Raw genomic sequence first — 22,939 nt, forward strand, 5'->3', positions numbered from 1 at the left:
AAACGAAAATGGAGGATGGAGGGATTTTGGTCGCGCGTTAACAGAGGAAGTGCTGAAGACCGTTCCATCCACCCAACCCTGCCCCAGTGACATTTGACATGAGGTTTGAAGAAGCCATGGGACTAGGGCTTCTATGTCGCAGTCTGTCAAAGTCACCAAAACCTTGGTTGGACAAAATTGCAGAAACTCTTAATATTTCTGCACGTAGAGAACAAGTGTGATGAGAAACCTGTATGTATTACTGAAAATAATAATTAATATTAAAGACTGAACATAAAAATATATATATTGTGAAATGAAACTGGATCAGATCATATATTATTGACCTGAGGACATCATTTGCAATGAACATGTCAAAGACATTCTCTCCTAAAAGCTTAAGCCAATGCACTTAAATGGTTTTATATCTCTAACAAAGATATCAAGTGATGTCCTATCTTGAGTCTTGACAGATAGAGTACAGCCTATACAAGGCCTATGCTTCTCTAAGCAAGATCTACTGCAGTCAACTGTCCCAAAATTAAGGTACCAGTACAGTAGATTATAACCTTGCATAAGAATTGAACACCAAGATATTCTTAACAAGGTTTGAAAAAAATGGTCAACAACTACAATTTGGGACACTACATCAAGGTTAAGCATATCTCTGCAATTGTAACTCAACCGCAATTGAGGCAGCATCAACCGCATTTGACCGCAATTCTATGCAATTAGAGGATCGGAAGTTAAAAAAATTGATTTTAAAATGAGGCTACTTTAGTCCGTCTGACCTCTCCCTATACCGAATCTTGTTTAAATTGCTTCTCCTGCTGGCATCCTTAACATCTACGTAAGGATTTAGGTCATTTTTGTCTTCTATTCCCTTCCCCCTCATTAAGCTTAGTACAAAGGCCGAAAAGAAGTGATAAAGATATTTGGACAACTTGATCTATTAAAACCAATTCAAATACTTGTAATCTGAGATTTTGAATAAGTAGTAGGGAAAATGAGAAATCGGAATGAGCGTAGTTGATGTTTGGAAAATGAAAAGTATGAAGGTACATTATGCAAAAGAGAGGATCTCGAATGGAAGAGGGAGTAATTTGGGGGCGAAGAGTGTAGTGTGAATGTGAAGTGAAATGAGGGGGAAAAGGGGGCGATCTGGGTATATGGATAGTAAAGAAGAAGATAGATCGAGAAAGAAGAAGAAGAGGTAAACCTTGATTCAAGAGACGACTGGAGTTGGGAAGGACTTTGATGAAGGGTCCAAGTTTCTGATACTCTGCCAGCAACTCCGACAAGTACTGACTGAAAAGTTCAAAGCAAAACACAATTAGAATCAATCAGGTGAACCAAAGCACACAATTGTAATATTGTAGTAATAGTGTGACGAAAAGTTTTAGTACTAGATACCTATCCATGTCTGGAGCTGTGATTGGAGTTGTTCTAATCTGAGGAGAAGCAGCTCTCACGGGAGAGAAGTTGGGATTATACAACCCTGACATGATGCCTCTCAACCTCCTCCTAGGTTTAGTTTTATTGCTAGGATTGCTCTGCTTCCTTCTTCTCTTTACTACTACTAGTACTTGTGTTTTCTATTCTACCCACAAAAACCAATCAGTAATTAAAAACCTACTGTTATCTCTTTTTCTTTTTTCTTTTTTTTTTTTACAATTAAAGTTTACTATAATGGAATAGAATAACAAAAAATTATAAATAAGTAATTATCACAAAACTTAGAGAATTGACTAAAATGAAAAACACCACCTAAATTAGACTAACATTAAAACAAAATAAAAAAAATTTAATTTCGATGAATAAACTAACAAAACACACACACACACATATATATATATATATATATATATATATATATATATTCGCACGGAATTTTAAAAAACAAAAATATTTATGGTAAAGTTTAAATGAAACTATTTAATTGATATCAAACAAATAAATAAAACTATTAATAAATTATTCTTGTTGATACGATATAATAATTTTTGTTTACACTTTTAAATAAAATATTCATATATATATATATATAAATAAATAATAAGAAGAGTTTTATAGTGAGAATTGACCTTAAAATATGAATTATGATTAAGACTAGAATAAAATAGTATGTGAATTTTTTAAATTATTATGTGTTACATAAATAACTTTTAATTATGACTATAATTATATAGTTGTATGATCAATATTTAACATTCTCATTCTTTAATCGGAAAACTCTCATTTGATATGTTTCATATATATATAAAAGGAAAACCACGACAAGTAAAATGTAGGAGAGAAGTGAAGTCACATGGTTATTTTTATTTTAAAATAAAATCGAAGTCAGTAATTAAAATTAGTTCAAATAATAAAGTGTTCTCACCGAAGCCGCTCACAACATATTTATACTTGAATTTTTAGCTCAAAAGTAAGAGTTTAGTCTCGTAATCTCAAGTTACCAAGTTCAAATTACTTTAAAATTGTTGTAAACTTGTCATTAGTGTTAATTTGATTAATAATTTTTTTTAATATATATTGAAAATCGACTTCTCCAAAGTGACCAATTCACTTTGGAGAGTAAAACGAGTAATATCAACCATTGAATAATAAATTAAATAAATGATCTAAATAAAACTTATTTCATTTCATTAAAAATATAATATTTAATACATGTAAAGATATAATGATAATATTGAGGGATAGTTGTATATGTGGCTACTTTTGCTAAGTTTTGAGTGACCACATTTGTTTTCCTCTTAGATTGTTTTTGGTTGGAGATAGATGAAGTAGATATAATATTTTAGATGAAATGTGTTTGATTCATTATAGGAGAGAGGGAAGCAAAACTCCTCAAAAAATTATTTTTTACTCCCTTCTATTTTGGAGGATCCAAAAGAGAGGAGAATGATTCAATATAACAAAAAAATCATTTTAAAATTTTATCTTTTCCATTGAATCAAACACAAAACCAGTCAAAATCATTCTCACCCATTTTTTGAACAAAACCCATATCTAGTTCCCCTCCATTAGAGAATTCAACATGAGATTTTTTTAAATAGAGACTAAGTGAAACTCTACAATTCTCTAATATAACACTAATTTTAAATAGAACAAATGATAAGAAAAGACAACTATCTACCACAAATTTGAAATTCAACTAAAAAATAACGTTTTTTGACATTTAGTTCCATTATCCACAAATAAGTTTGATGTTGATCCAAAGTTCTCTTTGTGAACAAATAACTGGGATAAGGAACAAAGTGTTTTTGCATTTATGGAAGCTTCATTCTCGTCTCTTAAACATAACTCAATGTAAACAATATTTTGATCAATGGGAAAGAGGTATCACTTTTACATCTGAGAAAACCAAAATGCAGTTTAGACCACCAATCCCACTAGAAGGCAAGATATTGGAATTACCTTCATCATTTTCTCCACGAGCTTTGTTTAATTCTTCTAGAGTAATAGTATCATGCACAAACTATAATGATATATGAATTTTCTTGAATATAATCTTGAATCTTCTGGTCCGTTCATACCAAATAGACCACAACATGACATGACAAGGTATGTCTCACATTATTCGATAAATGTTGCATAGTTGAGAAGACAAACAAAGGAAAATCAAGTTCTCAATCTCAAATTTGGACTATATTTCACTTTTAAACCTCTTGTCCCACAACCACACTATGAGGAGTAAGGACACTAGAAAAAAGTATTTGAAGTTGTTTTTAACTCATAGAGACACCGGACACAATGATGAAGACATGCAACTCCCTTACATTGTAAATCCATGTGAGTTATGAGTACATTGCAACACACTTTTCAAAGAAAACATGTAACTTTATTAGATACTTTAAGCTTCCACAAATTTGTCCAATGCTCTTCCACTTTTAGATTATGCATATCAATGAGGGATTCCATGCAAAAAGTATAATCTAGCTACATTGTTAGATTGTCATCCTTTTGCAGCCCCCAAACAATATAGTCTTTAGGGAAAAGAAATAAAGGAAGTTTAAGCACTTCAGTAGCAACTGAATGATTAAAAGTTTGATAAACTTTCGACACATCCCACTCTTTTATTGCTATAACACAAAATTCACTTAGATGCATGAGAGCATAAAAAAATGTGTTCATCTTAAGGGACAACCAAAACGTCCAACTTTAACCAATAACCCTTCCACACCCTAATATTTAAATACTACTTTGTACTTAAATATAAAACTTAGTTCAATATTTAGTCTTTTACGTTTATTTTAGATTTCAAGTTGATCATTTACGTTTAAAATATTTCAAGTTTGCTCCTCGGGTTAATAACAATAAGATAAATTAATCTATTTCATGAATTTAATCTTTGATACTGTGTAAAATATACAAGACGTCTCACAAAACTTTTATTATTTATAAATTTAATATGAGTGCCATGAGATTTTTTTATAACCACTTTTTTAAAATTCTATTGAAATCGCAATCGAATACACCCTATAGGATTCTATGCTTTATCGTTTTTGTTTTAGTGTAATTATTTAATTTTAACAATTTATGTAATGGGTAGCATCTTTCTTGAAGAATTTAGCGGGTAGAGGAAATAGATTAAGGCCCATTATGTTGGGCTGGGCTTGAATGAAAAAGTATTGTAAGAGGGAGGAGTGGGGTGAGTAATAAAAGAAGAAGAAAAGGATAGTGGTGTTTGTTGTGAAGGAAGGAAGGAAGAAAGATGGCGTTGCATTGGTTGGAAGCTGTGCTACCTCTTGGAATTATTGCTGGAATGCTTTGTGTTATGGGAAACGCTCAGTATTACATCCACAAAGCTGCTCACGGCCGAGTTTGTATTCTTTTTTTTCTTCTTAATTTATTCGTTTTCTCTGTTTTTTAATTAATTAATTAATTAAAAATTTGATGGATGGATGGATGTTTCAATTCAGCCTAAGCACATCGGCAACGACTTGTGGGACGTCGCCATGGAGCGAAGGGACAAGAAGCTCGTCGATCAAGCTTCTGCCGCCTCAAATTAAATCAATCAGGTACACCAATTATTATGCGTGGATCTGACATCTTTCCATCCGAATTTCAATTATGTAGTTTTATTTATATTAGAGATTCACGCCCTAAAACCTATCATCTGTGTCCTTCGTTCACTGCAACCCCAGTTACGTCATAAATCTGATCTTTTTTTTTTTTTTGAATCATAATTAATGATTTATCATGTCACTCACTCTCTTATGCAAGAGCTGTTTGAGCTTTAAGTATACCATTTACTTTTGCGTTGAGATTTAACATCTTATATTAGAGGAATGGGGGGACAGCAAGAATTAATCTCTAAACCACCTAGCCAGGGAGGCTCTGTTACCATATAAATTGAGTATCTCAAAAGCTTAAACTATTTGGTGAAGACACACAAATGTCTTTTATATTTTATTATTATACCTCTAACATAAACAAGGTTATTTCATTGATTGTGTATTTAGAGGGTTTTCTTTGTTGGATATTCTGAATCAGAAGGATTGACAAGATAAATCTCCTCGATACCCCTTTCTTTTGCTCTACTTTTTTGTTTTTTTCAAATTGGTTTGAACCTTTTGCTTTCCTTCTTTTGGTCATGGTTTTTTTAGGAGCATACCCTTTGCTTCTTCTATGAAACAACCTTTTATTTGAGAGAAAAAACATTGCAATTTTTATAACTAAAAGGATGGTATTAAGATATTTTCTTCTTGTTCGTTGAAGCATGCCTCTGAGCTTTATTTTGAAGAAAACACTAATAAGTGCTTTGTGCTCTAGAATTTATTTTCTTTATGTATGAAACCATCAAACAGATCATACTTTTTATGTTTCCAAATGTAGGCTGTTTTATCAACGTGCTTGTGAAGGGAATAAATTGCTTATATGATGCTCTTGAGCTGTTCCAAGGAAGCAGAGTAGTTTGCTACAATTAAATTTCCATATGTTTTCTTGTATGAAATTTGACATAAGCTTTATCATATACATATGCTCTAATCAATTGTTTTCTTTTAGTTGAACACGGTGAAATAGACATAATATGATCTTTTTGTGATGATTGATAATATTTGTTGCTTTTTAAATCTGTGAGCAATTTTGTGCTCTGACATAAGTCATGGTATTGATGGGTGACGAATAACAATAGATAGCAGCCTGTAATCCCAATCCACACCTTCACCCAACACAGAAAAAATTGGAAAAAAGAGAAGGGCACCATGGCAACTGATAGTACATGTAAGGTGGGTATCATAGCTAGTGGAAGTTAGAAGATAGTTATGATATTGTGGGTTTGTGTTTCTCTAAGGGATTATGAGGTGATAAGTTTTTACGGTTTTACCCTAGTGATTTCATCGTGTCAAGTTGCTCTCTTTGCGTGATCCACAGAACATAGGGTGTCAGTGTCCCTTGAAAGCTTGAGGCATCAATGGACACTTTCCGCCTGTATCATTGTGGTAAGCATGTTGAAACCCCAGTCAAACTGATGCATGGATATCAAAAGTCAAAAGCCATGCCAAGACATTATGTGCAGAAGAGCTGTGATGTAGCTTGATGTTATGCTGTCTCTTGTTCTATTGACTCGTTTGCTGGGTTAGTAAGGGGAAATATTCAAGTTATATTATACAATATATCATAAGAACCGATTGCTGGTACGTAAACTTAGTCCTTGGTTATGTGCGGATAGCTTGAAGTTGTGCATGCAGATGCAGCGCACTTTGTTGCTCTAGTGTTAGATTAATATAGATTTATGCAATTGAATGGCTGACTTTTTGCTAAGCTGAGTAGGCCTAAGAGGCACGGAAAAGGGATATAAACGGTTCCGTGTGAACCATTTCAAGCCAATCCAATCTAGTCTCTACTTTGAAAAGGCAGATGTTTTGTAAACACACATTTACCCAATTGACCACTTGAAAGAGAAAGAAATAGAGTTAGTGTGATAGATGCAATATATTTGTGATGTAATAGAAAGAGAGATAGAGAGAAAATGATGCGTTGAATGTGCGTGTGATAATTTGAGGTGTACAAATATAAGAGTCGTTTATATTATCATTTTTTCTTTAGATTAAACTCAAAAATAAGTACAACTCCAATGGTAAAAGAACAATTGATATGCTAGAGTGTAGATTTAAACTTGCAATCTTCTCCTCTTCTTCACACTTAGTGTAAAAGATTTGCCATTAGGCTCCCTAGAAAAGAAAAACTCTATAAGATAAATTTTTAGAGGTAAAAAAGTAAAAATTTGGAAGGAAAAAATTGGAAAAAGTTGAAGGATTGAAGAATAAATGAAATAAGATTGAAGACTTAATTGTAATAGTTAAAATGTAAAATACAATGCGATTCTTTTAAGTTATTTAATTGTATTAGATTAGCTTTTGAAGATTTTGTTGTTGTCCCAATTAGGTTATTTAAGTCTTAAAACGTATATGATATTCTTTTTTTCCATGAACATTGTTAAGAAATGTATATTTGACTGTTATGATGATGACATGTTTATAACGTTCACAAATCAAAATAAGCTTTTTATTTTAGAAAAATGATTTTTTATTAAAAAACCCAAAATCAAGATCAATTAAAGTTCTTCGTACTAGAATTCGGTGGGATGATTTCTACATCTTTACCTTGGACTTTCCACCTTGGTTACATTTGGTTTCCGCTCAGCCAGCAAAATAAGGTCACTTAATTTGGAGTTTTTTATCTCCCTTCTCTCACTTATACCTCTCATCTATCCCCATCTAATAAAAAAAAAAAAAAACTATTTTACCATTTTTATTATAAAAAATTGATTTTATTTTTCTCATTTTATTCCTCACTCTCATTTTCAAAACTTTTTTTAAAAAAATTAGTAAACTTTCCTAGCATTTTAAAACTTTCAAAATTTCCGAAGCATAAATAAGTTATTTTTTCGACTTTTTGATTAATATGAAACATATAAAACGTAATTTTTAATTTTTTAAAATATTTTTGAAAGTTTTGAACAATATGAAACTCCCGAAATAGTTTATTCAATCATTTTTTAAAGTTTCGAGCTAGTGAAAAATTTTGAAATAGGAAATTCATGATTTTCGAAAGTTTTGAACAATATGAAACTTTCATAACACAATTTTTTTTTAAATTTTTTTTGAAACTTTCAAATTAAATGAAACTTTTGACATTTTTAAAATTTTTGAAATTTTCGAATGATTCATAATTTTCAAAAGTATTTTTTTACTAATGATTAATATATTAATTTTATAGTGGCTAGAACCAAAAGCGCGAATGGAGAAATTATTTGCAAACATTGTCCGCAACATAGAAGATAGAGATGAAAGAGTTCCATCAATTGCATCTTATTAATGAATGAATGAGACTAACCGTCCACCTCGTCAACATCGTCATAGACGTGGTTTTAGGTCTTACAAACTTGATGAGTATGTCAAGGAGCTTGAACATATGAACTATGAGAAAATTGTATTTTTAATTTACTAATTTGTCTTTTATTTCTTATGTAATGTTGGACTTACGAGGACTTGCCTAACATCTGTAAACGAGGTGATTATGGAAGGTTTCCTGAACATACTCCAAGAGCCTATAGGTGGTCCACAAAACATATTGTTGAAAGCGGGTTGCTAACTTATGAGTGGAGACTTAATGATATTTTGCTTGAGAATGCTGTATTTACCCCCATACGATGGTGACCGAGTCAATCATCCTTTTGAACCAATGACGATGCTCTTTAACTACGTTGGCTCGGGTGGAGTTTTAGTCCCATTTCTACCTGAGCGATATATTTGACAATTTAGCCGCCTTACGTGCATTTCGCGTGACGTTCCTTTGGTGACAACTAGTATAGATTGAAAGTGGTATAATATTTTGAGAGCATGTATAACGACCCTTCAGAGTTTTTAGTCTGTTGTGACGTTTTCTGGTGAGGTATTTGAGAACTATTATGTCTGGTAATTTGATGTTTCACATCATCTGATCTTCCCCGATGCTCCACCTGCTACTCCACCTACCACCCCACATGTTCCATCATCTTCATCACAAGCTAGTTCATCTTCTACACGATACACTAGAGCATCTGAGCTTTTACAGAGGGTCATATTGATGGCGAAGTTCTTGTGATATTAAGTGAGTTACTCACATATTTCAGGGATACCATTAGTAGATTGTGTTAATATATTTTGCACTATGAATATAATTCTCGTTATGGTATATGTTTATTTTCGGTCAATTATGCAACTACTATTTTATTTCTCCAAAATAAACAAATAACAGACACAAAGCTTCACGGCTACAAACTAATCTTCATTTAATGAAACACAAGATGATTTGATAAATGTTGGATCTATGTTTTCCAATGCTTGAGACGTCCTGCATAAGCTATTTCTCACGCCTTCACATCATCACTACAAAAGTCTCTCCATTTCTGTGTGGTAAGTGGCAGAGGACAACCAAACTTCATTTTTATCTGCGCCAATAAAGTATTAAAAATTAGTTTACTTTTTAACGTTACTTTACTATTAAACATTACTTTACCATAAATTTTACCCGTACCCAATTATCTTCATTGACAAATTCAATTGCTATTAAAGAATTATGAAAAGAATCCCTTGATGGTGGTTCAGTCAACGAAAAAAATGTCATATTCAAATTAGAGACAATGACACCAGAACAATATTATATCTTGTCGTTATCACATAATCCATCTCTGATATAGTCATCCACTTTTCTTTTTCTTGAACACCCAAACTAAATATCTTCAATGAGTTCCACACTTTTTCAATATTGTCATAGAAAACATTGAAATAAAGATTTTGATGTAGATTGATCTCCTTTTCTAAATGTGTCTAAACTAAGGGACACAGTTCTTCACTCTAACCTCATAATGTTGCAACTACATGATAACCACAATTTCCATTATGCTGGACATCTACTATGTCATCAATATACTAATGAATACAAATAGTAAATGTATCTTAGATGATTGCTTTGCAGAACGCTGATATGGTTGCTTTGCAGAATGCTGAGATGACTGCTTTTGATATCTTTGAGAAGTATCAACGCACTCCCAATATGTAGGATCATGAGGAACGTTAAATTCTTTTCTCTTTTTTATTATTTTTGGTAGCTTATTTGATTTTTTTTTTTATCAGGTGGTGGATACATTATTGTTGTATGTGGAAATAAAAGTTCATGCACCTTTGACATGAATATTCTTTGACCAAAAATATTTTGTGTCTTCATGTGTTCTTTCATTGCCTCCTACTCTTCTAAGAAATCATATTATGATAAAAATTCTTCATGTTCCAATTTCGCAAATATGCTATCTCATAATTAAGCACAAAGTAACCCATGAGTTGTTTTGATTGAACAACCACATTTTATTTTGTCAATAACTATCATATTTACTTTCTTTAATTTTTTATAATTTTTTTTCATACATTTCCTTGTACAGAGTGATATAATTTTTTTATAAAATAGTTAATTACATTCATGCTCAATATCGATAAGGCTTTTCTGAAAAAATGCTTTGATGAACAACTTTTACATCATATTTCTAAAATTAAATAAGTCTCAACTTCGATATTATATTCACATTATCTAAATTTTTACATAAGTCTCCATTACAAATTTGCAACATGTTTTTTAATCTCTAATGAACAAGACTCAACTCTACAAATAAATGAAACTAGAATTATTATAAACAAATAAATGAAACTAGAATTATTATAAACAAATAAATGCAACTGGAAGTATTATAAACAAAAAGAGCAAGCAATACATGAGCGCCCATGGCCTAATGGATAAGGCGCTTGACTTCTAATCAAGCGATTGTGGGTTCGAGTCCCACTGGGCGTGTCCTTTTACATATTTATTTTTGTATCATTTTTTCATACCTAGCTTATGCTATCTTTTTTAAGTTTTTCATTTTTTTTTTGATTTTTTTGGATGAATCAATTTCATTACATTCCAATTGTTTTTCTTTTGGTTTATTCTTTTTCATTACACCTTTGATGTATCTTGATTTTTCGTGTGAATAATGGATTGTTATCTTTCTCCTTATCATTATTTTCATCTTCATACTTCACTTCTTCATTTATATTACATTTTTATTTTATATCCCCTTCGTCATTTGAGTTAGACTTTATCCGTTGCGGTGACCTGAGTTCCTATGATTCTATAGTCAAAGTCAAATATTTTTAGAGTTGACCATTCAAAAAGATGTAAATATATTTAATTTTCAATAAATAAAATATGAAAATAAAGTTGATATATATATATATATATATATATATATATGAAATTGAATGCAAATAATAATCTTCAATCGTTGTGATTGTATACCTTTTTATCCAATAAAATAATATCTAAAGAGATTGGTTCATCCTCACTTTATATGGTGTAGACAATACACATGCGAATAACTCGAACTTTGATACTCCAATTATAGCTCTAGTTATAGTGCTAATCATTAACATGTTCAAGAAAAGTTTAGAGTTTGTATTTCAGATATGTGAAATTTTTTGTTATGTAAAACAAGTGAGAGAAGAAAAAAATATTTGTATTTGATTTTCTGGATATTGATAAATATATATTCTCTTTGAATTTTGGTAAGTTTTATTTTACTGAAATTAATTAAATTTAATTTGTTGTTTTATAGTGTTAATTGACATGAAATTAATGTGATTCATTTACAATTATTTGTATTCGATAAATACTTATAATTGTTTGACAATTAATATTTTGTAACTGAATTGTTAAAAATTTAAATTTCGGTTTTGAAACCAAAATGTCAATGATTATGATTATTCTATTAATATTAATAATAGTGTGAGTGTTTGTAAATTAAAATTCTAATATATCTGATTTAAAAAAAATTCACAATTAACACAAAGATCGATGATTAAAATGATCGAGTGAAAGAAGAAAAAATATTTGTATTTGATTTTCTACTTCGAATATATATATTATATAAATATTTAGAAATAATGGACAAAATCATGTCTCTTTGAATTTTGGTTAATTTTATTTTACTGAAATTAGTTAAATTAAATTTTTTATTTTATAGTGTTAATTGACATGAAATTAAAGTAATTCATTTGTAATTATTTGTAATTGATGTATACTTAATTATTTGATAATTAAAATTTTGTAACCAAATTGTTATAAATTTTGAATTTCGGTTATGAAACCAAAATTTTAATGATTATGATTACTCTATTAATATTAATAATAGTGTGATTGTTTGTAAATTAAAATTCTAATATATCTGATTTAAAATTTTGTTGAAGGAAGACAAACAAAAAATTATCGAGTGATTATAATATTTGTATTTGATTTTCTACTTTGAATATTGATATATATATATATATAATAGTTAGAAATCATGTCTTTTGGAATTTTGGTCAGTTTTATTTTACTGAAATTAATTAAATTAAATTTGTTGTTTTATACTGTTAATTGACATAAAATTAAAGCAATTCATTTGCAAGTATTTGTATTTGATGTATACTTATAATTGTTTGACAATTAATATTTTGTAATCGAATTGTTATAAATTTTGGATTTCAATTTTGCAACTAAAATTTTAATGATTGTGATTACTCTATTAATATTAAAAATAGTTTGAATGTTTGTAAATTAAAATTCTAATATATCCAATTTAAAATTTTGTCGTAGGAAGGCAAAAAAAACTAGGGATTAAAAAAGGGAAAATTTTATTTAGAAACTAAGTGGATGAAACTCTATATGAAGACTACACATTAATTTTTTAGCAGAGGTGAAAAATGTTTGCACATGTGAATGAAATAATATAAGATGACAACAAGAGAGTGATGAGTTTGTTTTAAATATATATAATAAATTATGATTGTTATAAATTTTGAATTTTGGTTTTGAAAGCAAAATATTAATGATTATGATTACTCTATTAATATTAATAATAATGTGAATGTTTGTAAATTAAAATTATAATATATTTGATTTAAAAAAAATCATAATTAACACAAAGGTCGATGATTTAAATGACTGAGTGAGAGAAGAAAAAATATTTGTATTTGATTTTCTACTTTGAATATATATATATACATACATATATATATATATAGAAGTGATGGACAAAATTATGTTTTTTTGAATTAATTAAATTAATTTAATTTAATTTTTTATTTTATTTTATAGTGTTAATTGACATGAAATTAAAGTAATTCATTTGCAATTATTTGTATTTGATGTATACTTATATTTGTTTGATAATTAATATTTTGTAACTAAATTGTTATAAATTTTCTATTTTGATTTTGAAATCAAAATGTTAATGATTATGTTTACTCTATTGATATTAAAAATAGTTTGAATGTTTGTAAATTAAAATTCTAATATATCTGATTTAAAAATTTGTCGTAGAAAGACAAAAAAAGTCATTAAAATATTTGTATTTGATTTTCTATTTTGAATATATATATATATATAGTATATAAATAGTTAGAAATGATGGACAAAGGCATGTTTCTGTGAATTTTGGTCAGTTTTATTTTACCGAAATTAATTAAATTTAATTTGTTGTTTTATAGTGTTAATTGAAATTAAATTAAAGTAATTTATTTGTAATTAATTTATTTGATGTATACTTATAATTATTTGACAATTCATATTTTGTAACCGAATTGTTATAAATTTTGGATTTCGGTTAGTGTGAGGTGGCAATAAGAGAGTTATAAGTCTTTTTTAAATATATATAATAGATAACTCAAATTAAAGCAAATAACATAAATGACTCAATCACATTTCTAAAACAAATCGTAATTTAAAAATATATGTTGCTCGTTGTATTCCTTAAATGCATCACTTGGTCCAAGAAACGACTAATTTTTCTTTGTAAGGTGTTGACCATGAATATGTAATATAATCAACAAAAATAGTAATATCGGCACACACTAACTTTGCAAGTGATGATCATACTCCTCCAAACTAGTCAATTATACAATCTTTTTCCATAAATACATTACCTCATTTTGTCTATCATTTTTCACATATTGTTTCCATTTTGCCCTGACATGTTTTTAAATATGAAAATGACATATTAAATTAATTGAAGTAGGAAATGCGACACCAATAGCATGAAATAGCAATGTCAATTACAAGAAAATGAGTTTGAATTGTGACCCTTTTAAAATTTTCATTCATCTGCATAATTTAAATTAACTCAAGATCAATCTTGGTTGCAATAGAATGTCCATAATGTTCTGGATATGATAGAGGTAAATAAAACAAATTAGTTTGTAATGAAGTGTGATTTGTGTGTGCAAATAATAAAAGATAAGGGATAGAAAGATCACACTCAAAAAGTGTAGTGGTTCACCCAACTCGGGCTAGTCATATCCTCACAACTGTGAGATTTTCACTATGTGCTTCAAAACTAGAATGTTCTCCTTCACACCATTTCTCTTGATCACACCTTGATCAATTACAATCTTCACCTTTCACCATAGAAATAATTTTTACAAACACACTCAATTTAACATAAAAGATAAACTTGAGTTACAAATGATGTGTGTGATAAAAATGTTTGGGATCTTGAAACTTCTCAACATTTGTTTGAGATAAATAAAGACAAACTCAGTAAATGATGATTTAGAAATATAGTAAAGAGAGTTGGAGTTTGCTTGAAGAGTTTTTGACTTTTTATTACTTGAATAAGTGTTGGTAGATTTGTAAATTGAACTCTTGCATTCATCTTCCAATTGATCTTCAATTTATAGATGATAAAATGCTTTGAATATTTAGTTTAAACTAAATATAGTGGTTGGACACACTTCACAAGTGTGAGATCTATTTTAAAGCAATTAAACATGTGCTTATATTGTTGTCCTAAACGTTCTTGACAAATGAAGAATGTTGTTGCTTTTCGGTTTGATGGAAAAATCGAATGAGTATGAGCATGGGTTGCCACATGTCTGGTACTATTCCATATCAGAATTATGTAGAGTTTTTTGTGTTCCTAATAATATAAGTACAACGTACTTGCGCCATTGCTCACAACTAATTACTTTGGAGATCAATCTTGTCATCAATCTGGAGGTTGTTTTACTCCTTTGAGCATTCATCTCGAGTTTTCGACTTCACTATTGATTTTAGTAGTCTTGATACTCTTTAACTTGTGGTTTGGATTGTTGAAAGTTATATGTTTTAACTTTGTCTTTAAAAGAGAATAATCAGAATGTTCTTGGTTGTGTTGTATGGAAAACGTGAATGAGTGATTGAGTAGTTGTCTAGTTTTAGTCATTTGTCTTAGAAACATGATGTGTTTTCTTCAAAAATGTGCAGCAATAATGTCCTTGTTGTCCTTGCTCATAGCTCATCAATCTGGAGATTGATCTTGATGTTGTTTCCTTCTTTGGGCCTTTAGTTAGACTTTTGGGCTTGAATACTGATTTGAGTAGTCTTGATATTCGTTTATCTTAAGGTTTGGACAATAGGGAATGATTCATTTTACTCATGTCCTTAAAACGAACTAGCCATAATGATCTTGAAAAATCCAGAATTATCTTGATAAACCAGAATGATCCTTTGATAAACAAGAACAATCGTGATATAAACTATAATGACCATTTGATAAATCAAAATGATCTTGATAAATCAAAATGATCTTTTAATAAACCAAAATGATATTTTAATAAAAAAAAAATGATATTTTATAAACCAAAATGTTCTTCTTATAAATCGGAATGATCATTGAAAAATCAAAATGATCATTTATAAACCAAAATGTTCATTAAATATTGAGAAGACCATGTGCAAAATCCCAACTGACTTACTACATGTTGCTATTGTTAAAATATTTTTGTTGTCAATTGTTCTTTAATTGAATAACCATAACATTTTGATGAATGTTCTTCTATCATGGAAGATCTTTTCAAAATGAAGATGGATTTGAAATCGATGGGGAAATGATACATAGGTTTCATGAGGAGAGAATAAGATTTTGGGAGGTGGCTTAGAGACAAAGTAAAAAGGCTTAGAGATTTTGAGAGGAATGATATGAGGTATACAAAAGAGAAAAGACATGTAGAATATATAAACGACGATCAAGAAAAAAAGAGAGAAGTATATCATATCATGAATATATTAGAGATTTTATATTTGATTTGGAGTATGTGAAATATCTTTATGAAAATAGATATGCAAAAGTGGCAATAAAATTAGAGAAGTTAGCCTTGAGAGAGAAAGAGGAAAAGGAGAAACATTTGAGTGACAAAGAGCAATAAAATGACTCTAATTATTTTTCTAACTTTGATAATTCTCTTGTGCAAGTGTTTGAAGAAATGTTTCTAAAGGAAGAATGTCATCAATACATTGACTTTGAAAGCAAAAAGAAAAATAATGGTAAAACGGAAAGTCTATTTAAACAAGAGACTGGGGTGAATGAAACAATATTAGTGCTTGAAGGTGATTGGTTAAAAGTTCTTCAAGCGAATGCTTGCAAGGAAATTATTGAGTCACCATTCATCTGTGATGAAGAGAATGTCCATGAGACTCAAATTGCTTTAAAACCTTTGCAAATACAAAGTAACTTATTGTTTATCACCAATTTCAATCCAAAGAAATTAAGTTTGGTTATGAATATCAACTTCAAAAGGTATAACTTTGTCATCGTCTTTAGAATTTCTTACATTTACTATAAATGTGATAAGATGTTAGTTGTTTAAGATGAAAATGTGTTTCACCAACATATCACATTCGGTGAGTTTTCCAAATTTCCATTAACCCCGGTGGATATGATGAACTTGTGATTTATTTGGATTCTTTCTTTATGTATAATATAATGGAGCTTAAATTTGTAGTCGAATTTCTTCAAGAATGAGGAAATGATAAAGACCTCAAGAGCATGAAGATAATTCATATTTTAATAAATTTGGATGAACTTTTTCTATTTTAATTTTATTTGTAATAATTTTAGTTTGCTTTAACTTGAAATTATAAATGTCTTAATTTAGATTTAGTTGATGTAACGTGTAAGTAAAGATATTTTGTTTTTTTACATTTAGTTTATTTTAGAAAGACAAAAATGATGTATGCTCAATATAGGCATAGAGAATAGTGTCTCTTACGACACATTTAGGTTTAAAGATAGTCTTGCTATAAATAGGCATTTGTAATCTCATTTGATAAATTTAGAAATGAATTAGAGTTTTTTCTTAAGGAGAACTGTTGAGTGAGCAATTTCTCTTCTTTAAGTAAACAAAAAGTTGGTGTGTTACACACATCACCATCCATGTTTACGAGTTAGTGGTGTTAACGTCCTAAAAACCTCGAAGACTAAATAAATTGCATTTTGAAATATTGATGACGTAATTGAATTTTTGATTTAGTTAAAAACGAATATGGAACAATCCTACATTTTGAACGAAGAAATAAAGGATTTATCCCATATATGTAAGTTAGTGTTAGTGTATCTAAACAATGTCATGATATCAGTTCCCAATCAGCAAAGTTTTGATCCATTCAGCAAAGTTATGATCCAAAGTTTTGATCCATTCAGCAATGTTATGATATCAGTTCCCAATCAGCAAAGTTTTGATCCAAAATGACATATATTTGAAAAATTCGAGTACCAAAATCCTGAATTTGAAAATCGAAAGACCAAAATCTTGAATTAGATAAAATTTGCCAAAGGAATCAAAAAACTACCAAGACAAAGTGACATCCGATCGGTCATGATCAATTGATTAACAAATATATTTAGTTGGGAATACAACACTAATGACTTATCCCCAGGCCATGTGATGTCGCGTATTTTCCCCTTAATTTGGCATCTAATTAATTAAGCTAATTAGCTATATATATATATATAATATAAATGAAAAGGATGGATGGATCATTTTGCATGTTGATCCTTAGAAATGGAGGGCGGAATAGTCATACTAGCACTAGGAGTAGGAGAAGCCTGGTGTTGTTGTTGTTGTTGTGGGACAGTAGTAAAAATAGATTTAGTGTGCATGGATCGAGATGGTAGTTGAGAGACATAAAGCTCAGTGACTTCTTCTTCTTCCATGTCTTCATCGAAATACACCACATCCTGCATAGTCAGCTGATGATATTCTACAAATTCCCTTAGAAAACGGTTTTCGCGAGAGTACACCTCATTCTCACTTGCCAACCGAGCCTTTTCTGTAAGAAGTGTCTCCAATTGAAGCCGGATCTGTAACAAAGTATTAATACATATTATTGATCGATCATTTAAAAGTAACATTCGATCATTTTATATATAGCAATTAATTACCAACAATAAATACCAGATCATCATCTGCACGATTTAGTCCCTTCTCGCGACCCTCCTTATCACGGAGTAGTTTATTTTCTTCTTCTAGTTGAGCGCAACGTGATTTAGCGAAAGCCAAATCTGCTTTCACGGTTTTTAGTTCTCGTAAAAGTAACTTTGCTTTGGCAGCTGTTGCCATTGCCACCTATATATTTTAATTAATTAGTCAGTATAACATACACTAGACAATTTAATTATTAATTATTACATATATAGTTGGCACCTTACGTCGCGAGATGCCTTGAGTTGTGTTTCGTGATGATTGGCGTGATCATCATTTTCACACGATCCTTTTAGCCTACTCTCCACAACTGTTCGACCAGCAGCTAATTCCTGAAGATATTATTATTATTATTATTAGAATTAGAATGTGTTGCAATTATTCTATTCTATATTTCTATATATTCACCTGATTTCGAGCACCGGGTATGATGGTGGTATTAAAAGAGTGTGATCTGGGTGTTTGTGTGGATGAATTATCATCATCCTCCAAAATTTCTTTAGCTTTTTGTGCGAGTACGCTCCAAATACCAGACTTGGAAGCATCCCCGTAAGAATCAAAGCTCTGCATGCAAACAAATTCTTTAAGATGAATAATAATAATAATAAACAAAGAAGAACGTATATATATATACCTTGGATCTATGATGATGATCATTTTCCGGACCTAAAGATGATTTGGAGAAAGCAAAGGAAAGAGAGGGATCATAACGAGCAGCAGAGGCTTTGATGGCCTGAGCAGCAAGGGAGGAATTATTAGACGTCAAAAGTGAAGGAGGAGGAGCGTTTGCAGCAATTATATTATTATTATTATTATTATTATTATCATCTGAGTTGTTGTTATCTAATAATAATTCTTGCCCATTACTATTAATCTCTTCCTTGAAGGTGGAACTCCTCGATACTCCATGCCTTCTCCTATATGCCATTAATTAATTAATCCAAAATGTTAATTACTTTGCTCCACCACCCAATCACAAAACAAACAACCCTCTCCCATTAAACTTTCAACTCTTCTCATCAAATCAAATAATTTACCAAACCAAGATTTAACGCCAAAGTGGGTGGTGCGTAGGATTCCTAGCAATTCATGCTACTGCTAATTACTAATCCACCCCTCCTTTTATTCTCCCTTCAATCCTTTATTAAATTAATCATTGCTATGCTTTAATTTGTCTTTATTTAAACTCGCCATTCTATATGTCTTATACATGCTTTAATTTCACATTTCAACTTGTTATTCATTAACATTTATTTTTCTTTTAAGTAAAATCATACTATACAGCATTAGTGTTAACAAAAAATATCATATAAACATAAATATTTGCCCGCGATTGAACTAACTATTTTTTTTGGGAACTAACTATTTATTATTAAATAATATTTTGATTGATATACCATTAGAGCTGTTCAAAAAACCTCAAATTTTAAGCTCCTATTTAAAAAAATTCTTAGAGCTTTGTACCATACACCCCCTCACCTGTACCTCCCACTCCCATTCTAATAGAAAATACCATATTGTCCTTTTTTACTATTTATAAAACCATCAAAATATGTACCACTCTACTTCTCACCTCCACTTTCGAAAATTATAAAATCTTCCTAAACATTCGAAACTTAAATTTCCAGAAATTTTAACAAATTTCGAAACTTTTGATAAATGTCAAAGTTACGAAATGCAATTTTTCAGGATGTTATGAAACTTTCGAAACTTTAGATAAATTTAAAAGTTCCGAAGTGTGTTTTTTCAGAAATCATCAAAACTTTCGAAACGTAATGCTTGAAACTTTCAAAATTTTAAAACATTCTAACTTTCAAAGTAATTCAACTTCAAAAATTTCAAAAGTTTCATTTTATTTAAAAAATACCTGTTGTCTAGTATAATTAAAATTTTATTTTGAAAAATAAATTTATAATATTATTATTAATTAAATTTATTACTACTTTTGAAATTAAGTATGAGTAGAGTTGATGTTCCAACTTTAAGAACGGTTATAAATTCTATAGAAAAAATCACCACCAATCAGGTATTATTACTAATACCGATCAAATTTTTATTATAGATATATATTTGATGTTTTATTTGAAACATATTTTGTCGGTATTTTTCTCTCGAGAAGTTGTATTTGAATGGGCAAAAAACATTGGAAGGCAAAATGAAATTTTAATTGTTACCATTTGATCAGATAAAGCAACCAGAAAGAGGGGAAGAAAAGACAAATTAATTTTGGGATGTGAAAGTGTTGGAAGATATAAGTCAAAATCAAAATCAACAGTAACTTGTTCTCACAAGGAAAACTGTTTGTTTATCCTGAGATGTATACCGTTAAGTGTCGGTGAAGGATGAAAAATTAGTGTTCGTTATGGAACACACAATCATGATTTACATGATATTGTAACCAGTCATTCATATTTGGGGCGTTTAAACGAATAAGAGAGGAAATTTTTCAATGACATGATAAAGTATAAGCTTGCACCAAGATTCATTTTGAATGCTTTAAAAGAGAGAAATAAAGCTAATCTCACAATTCCTAGTCAAATATATAAAGCAAGGACTACTTATCGATCATCGTTGAGAAGTTTGTACACAGAAATGCAACATCTGTTGAAGTTAATACAACAAGAAAATTATGTGCATTGGACAAGAAGACGGGATAATTCAGATGTTTTGAGAGATATATTTTGAACGTATCCTGATTGTATAAAGTTAAACACGTTTCATTTTGCTTTGATATGTGATAGCATATACAAAACAAATAAATATCAGTTACCATTACTTGAAATTGTCGGTGTCACATCTACTAGTTTGACATTTTCAGTTGGGTTTGCTTACTGGGAACAAGAGCGACAAGATAACTTCATCTGGGCATTTGAAAAGGTACGACAGTTGTTCAAATCTGAGACTTTAATTTCTAAAGTTATTGTGACTGATAGATATCTTACCATGATGAATGCTATTAGTGTTGTGTTTCCTACTTCAATACATTTGCTATGTCGTTTTCATATGGAAAAAAATGTTAGGGCAAGATGCAAACAATATGTGGAAAAGGATAGACAAGAAGAAGTAATGGATTTATGGAGAAAAAAATTGTATATTTGACTAGTGTGGAGGAGTATGATCATCATTTGCAACACTTTGGGCTAGTGTGCCCCGATATTATTCTTTTTGTTGATTATGTGAAAGATTCATGGTTAACACCTTACAAAGAAAGATTTGTCAATGTTTGGACCAATAGAGCGATGCATTTGGGGAACACAACATCTAACATGTATCATTGATCTATCATTTATCAATTCATCTTGTTTTATCATTGTCAATATCTTTTATTATGGATTAACTTAAAATAAATGCGGATTAACTCAAAGTAACAAAAAATATTAAAATACAAATTCATGTTCAGTATCTCAATAATACATAACACAATCACTAATCGTCATACAAGAGGCTTAACTCACTTAATATCTCATGAACTTCACTAAATGGAGCTACCAAATTAATGGCCCTACGTACAAGCTCAGCTGCTCTACGGTCTCGTGCCGATGATGGACCAGCATGTGCAGCAACAATAGGTGGACTCGAAGGTGCAACAATAGATGGAAAGATGGTCAGAGGATGTGAAATACGCATGTACCATGAATAGTAGTCTGCAATGACCTCTCCAGGAAAAGTCGCAACAAGATATAGCCTCTGAAAGACTGATACATATGATTTTATAGTAGTCTGCCACACCCAATCTATATTGTTCGGCATCGGAGGAACGTCACGCAGAACGCACTGAATACGATCAAACTGTTGAAGACATCGCTCTGGAAAATATGGGACTGAGACTCCACCACATCGAAGATATCCAGAGAACATCGAAATCGATACAAACAAATGATTAGCTCGATCATCATCATATGGTGTAAACACTACTTCCTCGAGCAACAAAGCATCAAGTCTCAAACGATATGTCATCAATCCACCTTCAACATCATATTTTGCAGTACACCTACATGCTCTTGGAAGATGTGCAGGAACCGCTCCTCTATCGCCCCGCTTACAGATCCTAGGGAAGTGCTCGTAAATCCAGCACTGCAACATAAGTAACATCAGAAAATAATAAAACTTAATAAATAATTAATTAATTAAATAAATAAATGTCACGACTTAATATAAATGATATACCTGTAATAGGGTCATGTAACCTCTCAACTGTCGAGTGTCGTGGACAACCTCATCTCCCAGATTGTCATAAAGGAAAACCAATGTCGCGGTAGCCCACGAATAGTCTCGACAACGATCTAAATCAATAAATAAACTAATGTATTTCGCCTCCACACGCGTATGTGTTTTATCGGCGAAAATAGTGTTGCCAACTAAATGCAACATATACGTTCTAGCCGCACACTCAAACTGGTTAGTTTGAATGAGATGACTATAAAAATCACGCAACCATTGAAATCTATATTGGACACACTTATTATATTTATTATAATTAATCTCAGCTAGTGCTTCCTCTCATGTTGCACCTAAGTACTCATGTGCAGCTCTTGCAGCATTATTAGTATTCATATTAATATTCAAAAAAATTAGTAGAGTCGCGACGTCGTCTAAAGTGATAGTCATCTCTCCAACTTGCAAATGAAATGAGATAATCTCCATGTGCCATCTTTCAACATATGCGG

At 30.4% G+C, this 22,939-nt stretch overlaps 3 protein-coding genes and 1 non-coding gene across 4 annotated transcripts in view; 2 read left to right on the top strand and 2 right to left on the bottom strand.

The window, feature by feature from the left end:
• Positions 1 to 1,572, bottom strand: part of LOC101495933 (KH domain-containing protein At2g38610) — a 4,468-nt gene extending 2,896 nt beyond the window's left edge. Inside the window, exons 1-3 of the mRNA XM_073363437.1 lie at positions 1,393 to 1,572; positions 1,199 to 1,287; positions 55 to 198 (exon numbers count right to left, since the gene is read on the bottom strand). Of these exons, the coding sequence (XP_073219538.1) occupies positions 55 to 198; positions 1,199 to 1,287; positions 1,393 to 1,484 (325 nt within the window). The 5' untranslated portion in view covers positions 1,485 to 1,572. The remainder of the gene's footprint in view (positions 1 to 54; positions 199 to 1,198; positions 1,288 to 1,392) is intronic.
• Positions 1,573 to 4,639: 3,067 nt separating this feature from the next.
• LOC101495390 (NADH dehydrogenase [ubiquinone] 1 alpha subcomplex subunit 1) lies at positions 4,640 to 6,040 on the top strand. The gene is made up of 3 exons (XM_004510032.4): positions 4,640 to 4,801; positions 4,902 to 5,000; positions 5,818 to 6,040. The coding sequence occupies exons 1-2, from the start codon at positions 4,694 to 4,696 to the stop codon at positions 4,989 to 4,991; spliced, it is 198 nt and encodes a 65-aa protein (XP_004510089.1). The 5' UTR covers positions 4,640 to 4,693; the 3' UTR covers positions 4,992 to 5,000; positions 5,818 to 6,040.
• Positions 6,041 to 10,736: 4,696 nt separating this feature from the next.
• TRNAR-UCU (transfer RNA arginine (anticodon UCU)) lies at positions 10,737 to 10,809 on the top strand. The gene has a single exon. It is a non-coding gene; the product is annotated as a tRNA-Arg (tRNA).
• A 6,841-nt stretch (positions 10,810 to 17,650) lies between these two features.
• On the bottom strand, positions 17,651 to 19,308 carry LOC101494853 (uncharacterized). Its single transcript, XM_004510029.4, has 5 exons — positions 18,907 to 19,308; positions 18,681 to 18,836; positions 18,500 to 18,604; positions 18,246 to 18,416; positions 17,651 to 18,151 (listed from the first exon to the last, which is right to left on the bottom strand). Exons 1-5 carry the CDS (start codon positions 19,198 to 19,200, stop codon positions 17,828 to 17,830), a joined length of 1,050 nt encoding a protein of 349 aa, XP_004510086.1. The 5' UTR covers positions 19,201 to 19,308; the 3' UTR covers positions 17,651 to 17,827.
• Positions 19,309 to 22,939: the final 3,631 nt, after the last annotated feature.

The sequence above is a fragment of the Cicer arietinum genome, chromosome 7 (genome assembly GCF_000331145.2).
Source record: "Cicer arietinum cultivar CDC Frontier isolate Library 1 chromosome 7, Cicar.CDCFrontier_v2.0, whole genome shotgun sequence".
Taxonomy (NCBI): Eukaryota; Viridiplantae; Streptophyta; class Magnoliopsida; order Fabales; family Fabaceae; genus Cicer; species Cicer arietinum.